Below are 10,310 nucleotides of genomic sequence, written 5' to 3' on the forward strand. Positions count from 1 at the left end.
TTCGTTCATAGTAAAAATTACGTTCAGCTTATGAGTGAGTTTAGGGTTTATCAGGCTGTTTTCCTTGCATTATTTTTAAAAAATGTCTACTGTAAGATGATGATTATTTTCTTTAAACGACACAATCACCAACAAGTGCGGTAGAGGATACCTCTAAGCTGTTTCTAACTTTAGTACCTAAGGTAGGCAGACAGATTGCTCAAACTTTTAGGGTATATCAACAGTCTGGTGAAGCCAAAATTGGATTTTTGTAAAAAAGAATAGAACAAATGCTTGAGATTTGGAAATTCAGAACAAAAAGAGAAATGGTACTTTTCTGTCACTCATAAAAAGTATTAAAGTAATCTAGGAATGCTTCCAGAACTGTCTTTGTTTTCTGACACTAATATATGCTGGGACAAAATCAGATGAGGTGAAAATAAAGCTATGAAAATAGAAGTTACCTCAGTAGAGCTGGAGGAAAAACTTTAAAAACCTAGTACATTCCAGACCAGAGGAAGTGAAAATACGCATTTTTGAATCTGACAGGTTGAAGTGGTACCGTTTGGTTGGTGACTACCAGATTAAGTATTATTATAACAGGAAAGGTAAAAGTGAAGATCAATTAACTCGTGTGCAGTTGATCCAAATAAGAATTTTGGTGAGATGAAAGGCTTTAGAATTAACTTAATGGAGAATATAGACAAAGGTAAACTTTAAATTGTCCCTGAGGGCAGTGAGGCACTGCCACAGGTTGCCCAGAGAAGTTGTGGATGCCCCCTCCCTGGAAATGTTCAAGGCCAGGTTGGATGGGGCTTTGGGCAACCTGGTCTAGTGGAGGGTGTGTCCCCCCATGGCAGGGGGGTTGAAACTGGATGATCTTTGAGGTGCTTCCAACCCAAACCATTCTATAGTTCTATGAAACTGAAAACCCTACCTTCAGAAACAGCTCAGAAGAATGCAAGGTGAAGTTATGAGGATAAGGAGTTTAAGCTTAATGTAGTAGTTGAATGCATGTTGAGGCTAGATGAGGTAAGCTCCGTAGAACAGTGACAAAACTGGTTGGAGAGGAAGCTGTTGTACTAAGGTAATGCTGGGAAAAAGATCACTTGAGCAATTCAGTAGAATTAGCTAGCCCTGTGCCTTATAAAGGACACTTGTACACAGTGTTTCCAATGTGTTCCTAAATGTTCACATTCAATTTCTTATTAGGTTATTACTGGAAAATAAATTATTCTATTTCTATCATTATCAAATTCTGCTTTTTCTTTTAAAAAGCGTACTACTGTAATAAGCTACAGAATCCTGTTAGGTTGTTTTCCCTGTTCTCTGCAGTATATTTGTCAAACCATTGAAACAACCGCAAAAACATACTTGATATCTGAAGAGCACTTTTGGAAAAAACGAGAGTTCTACAAAGGGAAGCTGTTAGGAATTGAAGTGTAGATGAAATCAAAGGCAATGTTATTCTCCCCATCTAGAAGTTGTCTTCTGAATGAAGCAAGCCCTTAATGTATTAGCGTTAATCCACACTGAGTGGAACAGAAGCCTTTTACAAATGCATACTTAATAAACTTTGGCTGTGTATTAAGCTAGGGAGAAATAGCCATTGTGTATGAGCTAATCTTTACATCCAGGTTATGTCCTCAGCAAGAACATCAGTCACTGATTATTGCTTATCCTAAAAATATCATAAGTAAATGGGAAAATAATCATGTATATACTTTCAAAATGAAAGAAAAAGCATTATTTAAATCCATAGTTACTGTCTTAACAGAAAACCACTACTTGTAATGCCCGATCTTTTTTAATCTCATTCCTGAGTGGTTTTTTAAAAAGTATAAAATTAATTACTTATGGCTCTAAATATTGTTTTTGTTAATATTGTTCTTGACTGTAATTAAAATAATTTCAAGACAGAGTTTGATCAGCTGTTGTATGGCCTACTTTTTCTTGGCAAATATGCACCCTCCTATTTTTAGTGTTTTACCTTCTTTTTTTGTGGCTAGACCTCTCTCGCTGCTTTGCAGAGATGTATGATGTCAGATTATTGACTTCAAAGAATTCCAGTTACAAAACTTTGGTTTAACTACCTTTTTTTTTCCAGTCCTTTACCTGATTTGACTAGTTCTTTAACAATTTTAAAGGAAGATATTAATTTTATGTCCAGTTTTGTAGGCATTTGATTCCATCAGAGAAAGGTCACATTGACTGGAAGCTGATGTACTTTGCACTTCAGAAATACTATCCAATAAAGGAACAGTATGGGGACACCTTGCATTTCTGTCGACACTGTAGTATTCTGTTTTGGAAGGTAAGAGCTTTGAAATAGATAATCAGAAATAAGTTCAAACAGCTACTGGTAATCATCCAAAAATAAAAATATTAAAATCATCTTGTCAGCTTTCTCATGTGAAATGTGATTGGACAACTAGTATCTAACTTCTAAATAATATATAAAACTTCCATATAAAATGAGTATTAAATTCCAAAGTTGTTCTCTATCTGGCATTCTTATCTCTGTATCTGATAACCTCAATACTTAGAATTGCAAGGAAAAGCACTATGTAGAAAGAGTTGCACTCTGTGACTTCTTATATCTCTTTAATCTTATGCAAAGTTATTAGGAACTTGTATGAAGTTAGCCATTTTGACATCCCTTTTCCAATGATGGCATGGCAATCAATATGTCTCTAATGAGAACTTATTACTGTAGCATTCCTACCACTTTGGTATAAAACTCTGTATTTTTATAGTCTTGCTTCTGTCCCATGTGAAGCTTAGATGAGTGTTTGAAACTTCATTCAAAATGCATTTGATGTTGATTCTGATGTTTACCATGATGCACATTGTCTTACAGGATGATTTTAATTTCTGTAGGGCATTTTCGTGTTTTAAATCATGCATGAACACATAGTCCTGCTTTTACTTTGTGTTGCACCATAATCTAGCCCACTAGTTAGTGAGACTTCTCTAGTTTTGCAGCTCAAAGACCAGATATGGGTGGTGCTAAGTAGGCAGTAAAGAGCATGAAATGTTGGAGAGATCTTGGAAAATACTCATATTCTAAATCACAGAAATGAGTTGTTCTTCTGTTGTCTTTTTGTAATTTTAATAGGTGTTGCATGTCAGTGTGAGGCTTTCTTATTTTCCATAGGAAAAAAACTGGGCTGTTTAACAGGATAAGCTAGCTTTCATAAAGTAGCATGTTACTAAATGATGTTACTTTAAAGCTGAGTATCCTTGATATCACAGGAGCCCTTAAAGGTACTAAGATGTTTTGCTAAATTAATAACAGGAAAGCAGGTAGGTGGGATTGGCTTCTGCTGTGAAAATCCTGGGCATTTGCTGAAGAACCTGTGTCAAGAATGACATTATAGTGGAATTAGTCTTTATCACATTGCTCAATATGTAGGGTAAAGTTTTCTCTTTGAAAGCAGGAATTTTAAAGGTAAGCACACAGCATGCATACAGGTGGGCATTTTTGGTATCAGATTTGTTTGGATTATCTGGCTTGGTATAAAGGGTTAATGCTTTCTACAGTAAATTTCTCTCATTCTCATCTTGGTATAATTGAAAGTTTAATAATAGCGATGACTAAAATGTATTTGGAATTAAATGTTTAACTTTGGCGATCGTGTGTGACAGTAAGAGGCAGTGAACCTGTGCAGGCAAATATCTTGCTACCTTGACTACTCCAATCTGCTACTGGAATAATAGCACTCATTTTGTGGTTTTACATTTTTAGTGAAACACAACACAGGGAATTGTAAAGGTATGCTGTTGGGATTGATGAGCAGTACCTACTAGATCACCATTCCAGTGCTGACTGCCTCATCCTGGAGATTTGGGCAGGTCTTAAAGTGATGGTGTGGTTATAGATTAATTGCATGCCTCTGCACTGAAAGTCTGTAGCAGGTGTTTGGGATTGGCTGTTATAACAACAGCAGGGTCAGCAGGTTGAAGGCAGTGATTATCCCTTTTCACTTGGCACTCATCTGGGATACTGCAGCCAGCTGGGGATCCCCAATACAAAAAAGATACCGATAAACTGGTTGGAGTGCAGGTGAGAGCCAAATAATCAGGGAGGCTTGAGGACTTGCCCTGTGAGGAGAGGCTGGAGAAGACTGCTTCAGAGGAACCTAAGAGCCTGCCGTGAGGACGGCCCAGCAAAGGAATGGTTTGACCAGAGAGGTTGTGCAGTTTCCAGACCAGGTTGCTCTGACCTTTATCCAGTCAGGTCTTGGAAACAAAGGATGATCTCACAGCTTACCCTGCTTTGAGCAGGCTGAAATAGATTGTTAGACAAAATGATTTCTGCACAACTGGCACCCTTATTGCAAGGACACTAAGAGGTTAATCATTGGTTTGAAAAACAAGACCTCTGTTTACAGGGCACTGTGAGTACAGTAGTGCTAGTGAGTTATATGGGGGGAAAAATAGTTGTGCTTTTTCAGGCACTTGTATCTGTATACTTTCCCAAGCTTTCTAAAGAGACATTAGAAGTAAAGTGGGGGGCAGTGGGACAGGAGGTACTTTATTAGTTCTAGAAAAATTCTGTGCTAGGTGAAAATATTTCTCAAAAAGAACTTTTATCAGGCTTTGACAATTCATTCAAGCTTCAGTATCATTCTTGACTGGACAGATTATTAAATTAAATTTATATATGAGTGGTTGACATATAAGTGTATCTATTATGCACAGATCTTTTGTTCTGAACTGGAGCTCTTACTCTGCCTAATTCCATTGGGCATATAGCAAAAAAACCCCAAACAAACACCAAAAACAAACTTTAAAAGAGAAATCACAGTTACTTTACAGAGGAAAAGTAGCAAGTGTTTGAGTCTTGAAACAAATGGAAACACTGGATTCTTCAGACAGTTTATAGTATGTACAAATTTAGTTTCTTCTTCTAATGGTACACTTCCAAAATCAGGCAGCTTTTGCTTTCAAGGGCATTCAGAAGAACTTCAGGCAATGAGCTGAGCTCTTCTTGGTATTGCACTTGCAGCTTTCCTTGTTGTGGGTTGTTTTGGGGTTCTACCCTGCCCCCCCCCCCCATTCAAGAACAAAGCAAAACATTAGACTATTTGCAGAGGAAAAAGTACTTCAGTGATCAGGGCATGAAGAAGACTAGCAGACATACATTTTTTTATTAGCTTTAACACAGTTGAGTTAAAAGAAATTAGACTGTCCTCCATAAATTCTTCTCAGAGATAGAGAAGGGATGAATAAATATGACACTACTTAGGGAAATTATTTAAGCTAAGGGACAGCTTTGATGCAAATAAGTTGTAGAAACTAGTTGTGGGTAAACTTACGCTGAGAGTTAAGAGTTTTTCTAAGAACCAAAGCAGCAAGGTTCTGAAATAGCCACAAAGCACAGGCCTAGCCAGTGATGAGAAGAATTTTCATCAGTTTATGAAATTGATAATATAATGCAGTTGCTGGCAACACAAGAGGACTGCACTTGATGACCCAGGAAATTATTTCAGTCCTGCATTTTGTGTCCTTTTAAAGAAGGCCTTGCAAAATAAGGGACTGATGGCTACTAAATTGAATTAGCAAACAGTTCGAGTAGGGAAATGACTTCTCACTTTACAGTATGCTATAATAATCTTAGTGTTACTTTTAACAAGTCTTTAAGAGTTTTTCAGGAAGTGGCATTTGTATTCCTGTATCTGTTTAAAATCTGTGACCATAGTAATGTTTAATACAATAAGAAGGAATCAATCATAGAATCATTTGGGTTGGAAAAGATTGAGTCCATCCAACTCCTAAATTCATTGTAGGAAATACAGTGATATAATAGAACATCTTGTACTCTTCTGTGTTAAAGGAGGAAATGATTATAAGAAACTTTTTAATCTTTCAGAAGTGACTTTTTGGTGAAGGATTTGTCCATGATGAAAGTGAGAAAAATATGTAATTTCAGCAGTGCAAAAGTAATGGCAAACTATTGACTTATGCCTCTGTGAATGCTTTTTATGTCTACTATTTCTTCTGTTCCACTATGCAACACTGCAACTGTGGGCAATTCTTTTATTTTCTTAGCTAACTCAGTAGCACATTTCAGTTATCCCAGAGATGGCCACAGAAGGTGAAATACTTTTTCTTCTTTCAATATCCAGGGCTTTATGTGAAGTAGTATAATTGCTTTGCATAAGTGATATGCTTCACACTTGGTTTTAGTCATCTTGGTTGCTGGTTTTGGTTCTTCAGCTGCTTGTGATTTGCCACAAGAATAAAAGACTATTTTTCTAAATGGCTCATGACCCTTATCTTCAATAAACTTTAATTCTGCTTCTTTTACTTTACGGCTCTCCTTCCTGCTTCCTTCTTCACGATCTCAAAGGACTACCACCTTGCTTTGTTACTCCAGGTATTTCCTGTGTGTCTCATCTGTTTTCATTGCTAACTGTTCTGTAATGTCGAAGTGAATAACATGTTCATTTCTAACTGTTTGATACTCTTTGTTTTGATTTTGTTTCTTGTTTCCCTATTAGATAAAGTAGTGATGACTTTCCATCTCAGTTTTTCATCAGATTTGTTTTTTATTATTGCCATATTCCCTGTTAATGCCGTTTAAACTAGGGACCATAATTCAACTTCTGATGAACATAGGTGTATGGTATCAGTGAGCTCAGCCAGATTTCGCTAAGAAATAGGTTTCCCTGCACTCAGTGTTACAAACTGTTTCTGCACTCCCCAATGTATTTAATTCAATACTTAAATCTGAAAAGAGTAACATGAACCTCAGATAACTTTCTTTAATGCAAAGGTACTAAAATTGATTTTGCTCCACTTGGAATGCTGTAGTAATATGTACTTTTCTGAAAGAGTCTTTCTGAAAAGAAATGCCCAAAACAGGCTGCATATGACCTGGGAGAGTGGCGGGAGGCAATTATAACGTTGCTTTTTGAATGAAGAAATGGTGGAAATAATTATACAGAAAAGGACTGTAGCTCCAGAGTTGTTATGGGAGCTTCTTAATGTCCAGTTATGATAAAATTTGAGGAGGAAAACCACTAAATTTGCCAGTAAACACTCCTCCTGGTCAATTTTCTTGTTAACTTAAAAGAATTCTGTTTTAGCTTGAAGTAGATACTGCAAATCCTATAGATTTTCAGTGTATTTATTATGTGTAATTTCAAGGGAAATAAATTTTTTTTGGAAGGAGGAATACTCATAATTACAGAACAGTTATGATTCTTCTCAGTCCTCATTACTTTTTTCACTGTAAAATTGCTGTTTCTCTTGTTTTTAATAACCTGAAACCCCAAGAACTGATTACTGAGATGACTTTTTTTATTTGACCCGTAATTCTTGACTGATCAGAGCTTTCAAATGCATTTTAATGATGATGTGCAGAGCAAAGCAGATAGCCGTTACAAATTCTGTCTAAAACATTTAGGAGTATAAATAAGTACTAAAAGGGGATAGCCCCTAGCTTCTTTCCCAGAACCCTAATTCTGATGGTAGTTTTTTCCTGGAAACTAATGACATGACGTTGACATGGCAATGGGTAGAGAAGATGATAATTCATTAGCAACTACCTTTGAGAGTGTTTTCTGCTGTGGTGTATCTCTTCCTTGCAGACGTCATCTTAAGATGAAGGTGTTAGGTGTAACACTTCTGGTCTTAGTCTTCTGCTCTTTCTCATCTGCAACTTCCCCCAAATAGGCAGTTCTACCTGGGGTCTAATCAATTTGTGTGTTCTTTTTTGTTCAGTTTTTTCCCCTGTGTGTCATGAATGTAACAACCGGTTCTCCAGTGATGTTAAAACAATTATTAAAAAAAGTGGGAGGATGAGGAGGTGATACCACATGATAGTCATCTATAGACTTAATGAAAAAATACAGATAATATATCTATAGAGTAACAATTTTCATTGGAAAAGCTGAGTAGTATTGAGAATGTGTTTGACCTTTGGAAGGGAATGTGGCATCTTTGACAGTGGTTTTTTTTTTCCTCACTTGGAAACTTATATAAGAAAAAATTTCAGTTACAGGCTTTTTCTTTCTATTAACTGAATTGCATGGGGCTTCATTCCCTATGGAAGTGAAAGAAATGAAGACTTGCAGTGGCCTGTGATCTACTTACCATGTATTTACTCTAGTTTTCTTGCCTCACATGGTGAATTCATCAACGCTGGTGGAAGAGGGAGGGAAACCCCTTCAAACCTGGGGAGGACAGTTTCTGAGCCTTTTACAACATTGTTGATCAAAGTGTGTAACCTCTCCATTGAACTGTCTCATTACACCTCTAGCATTTCCTTCCTTTAGAGGATTCTAATAAGGTGCAAAACTGAACTTTTCATTTGAAGAGGAATTTGAATTTGACCTCAGCTCAACTGTCTGATTATTTAAGTTTCTGTAATAAAGAAAGCACTGCAGGCTTAGTGAATTTGTAACAACAAAGCCTTTCCATCCTGTCTTCTATATTCCTAACTTGCTTGGATCCCAACTTCTGTTTTAAGGCAATGCTTTCAGCTGGGGAAAAGGCAGGAGTGAAAGAGGAAAGAAGGATGTTGGGGAGGAAAAATAAAAACAAGCAAGGTAGAAAAACTCTTATGACTAGGACTTCTTTGGGAAATGTCTGCTGCTGTTCACTTTGCAAGCAAGGAGCTCACTTTCCTCCCTGAAGTAGTAGTTGATTTCAGATTTTCATTAAACAGATAATTTAGGTTCAACAAAGCAATTGTAGGGTTTTTTTTTTTAATTACACTTATCAAAAAATAACAGATAAGGACTCTGAAACTTTTTTCAAGAGCTTTGACTTAGGTTCTGGGATTGGTAGGACAGTGGTTGGATGGAGGGGTTTTGGGGGAGGGTTTGGGTTTTTTTTTTTTCCTGAAATCTGAAGCTACCCTGCATTACCACAGTCAAACTGGAAAGGCCTGTTTTCTTAACAACTTAGTCTAAAACAGTTAAAGAAAAATACGGTGAATTCTTAAAAAGAGTAAGTTCCTAGCAGTTTGTTTACAGTAGAAGTAGTTACATGTGCCTATGTGTGAATTTTCACCTTTTTTTTTTATTGGGAGTAGAGGGAGGTTTTAAGTATGGAAAGAGAACTTACTTTTTTTTTTCCTCCTTCATTTTGCAGGATACAGGACACCCCTGCACAGCCAGTGATCCAAACACCTGTCTCATGCCAGTATCTCCTCAGCATTTCATTGATCTCTTCAAATTTTGAGATGTTCAGTAGCTGTTCTCCTGTGTTTGTGGCCATTTTTGTGAAGAGTCAGGCAGGATACGTTATGCTTTTTGTGCAATATATTTAAGTGTAATGTTTTGTTGTAGTTTAAAAATATGGGGGAGATTATCAGACAGGTTTATTTGGTGTATTTTTTTTGTGCAGAAAAGAGCTGAGGAGAAGGAGGAACATTAAGAAAATTTCTTTGTCAGGAAATGTGCAGTGGACTTCTTTTCAAGTCCAAGACAGACCATTTTAATTTCAACTTTAAATCCATTCTTTTGACGCCTTAATAGTTAGTTAAAATTATGTGGGGGAGTTTTGAAAATTTCATCGAAGAGTTAAACTACTCTTACAGGGACCAAAGGAGGGTGATTTGTGGGGTTGTTTGTGGGGGGTTTTTTGTTAATTCTTCTTCAAGCCACTGTTTTCAAAACACCTCCATATAATTTGCACTATTACAAAGAATAGGCTGATACTCTCTTGGACTCTTAATACATCACTTACCAAGGTGCGTTAATCATTGTGAGCTAGTGAATAAAATACAGCTGTGGTTGTATCTGTTGTTGAACCTATGAATGAAGGAAATGAACCAATCTTTGTACATACATTATGCAAAAGTATTTATTTTTCTTAAGGAGTTTATTAAACAAATATATAATCTATCTCAGCACATCCCACATAACTCAAGCAATGGGTCTGGGGCTACTGGAAAGTGATTTTATTTGATGGTAGCTACACCCTTCACTTATACTGTTTGGTATGTCTCCAAATGCAACTGCATTAACTCATCTTCTAAGAAGAAGACATTACTGAAACTTTATGAGAATGGAGTTGCTTGCTTCTAGACTCCTACAGTGGTAGGACATTATACTACCAACGGAGGTTCTAACCTGATGAGTCTTTACAAGCTATGGGAAACACTGAAAATCAGTCTGAGCTGAAGCACCTTCTGCCAAGTTAATCAGATGACAAATTCTCCAGGAAGCTATTTTCTTCTGTCCTGTAGAACAAAATTAATTGCTCGGTGTAGGCAGGTAAAGGAAAAAAAATTAGGGAAGTTTTGGGGTTGTCAGTGAAATTTAACAAATAATATGTAATGTACAGAAGAAATAAATCATGTACTATATTCTGCA

General features: G+C 36.6%; 1 protein-coding gene across 5 annotated transcripts in view; it reads left to right on the forward strand.

Moving 5' to 3' along the window:
* The window catches only part of FBXO25 (F-box protein 25), a 32,215-nt gene extending 21,905 nt beyond the window's left edge, over positions 1–10,310 (forward strand). For 2 of the 5 annotated variants that reach the window (XM_054818875.1, XM_054818876.1), the window contains exons 9-11: positions 2,150–2,293; positions 6,335–6,361; positions 9,085–10,310. In XM_054818875.1, the coding sequence (XP_054674850.1) occupies positions 2,150–2,293; positions 6,335–6,361; positions 9,085–9,174 (261 nt within the window). In that variant the 3' untranslated portion in view covers positions 9,175–10,310. The remainder of the gene's footprint in view (positions 1–2,149; positions 2,294–6,334; positions 6,362–9,084) is intronic. The other 3 variants (XM_054818877.1, XM_054818879.1, XM_054818878.1) reach the window with 2 other exon arrangements.

This window comes from Grus americana, chromosome 3 (genome assembly GCF_028858705.1).
Source record: "Grus americana isolate bGruAme1 chromosome 3, bGruAme1.mat, whole genome shotgun sequence".
In the NCBI taxonomy this organism is placed as follows: Eukaryota; Metazoa; Chordata; class Aves; order Gruiformes; family Gruidae; genus Grus; species Grus americana.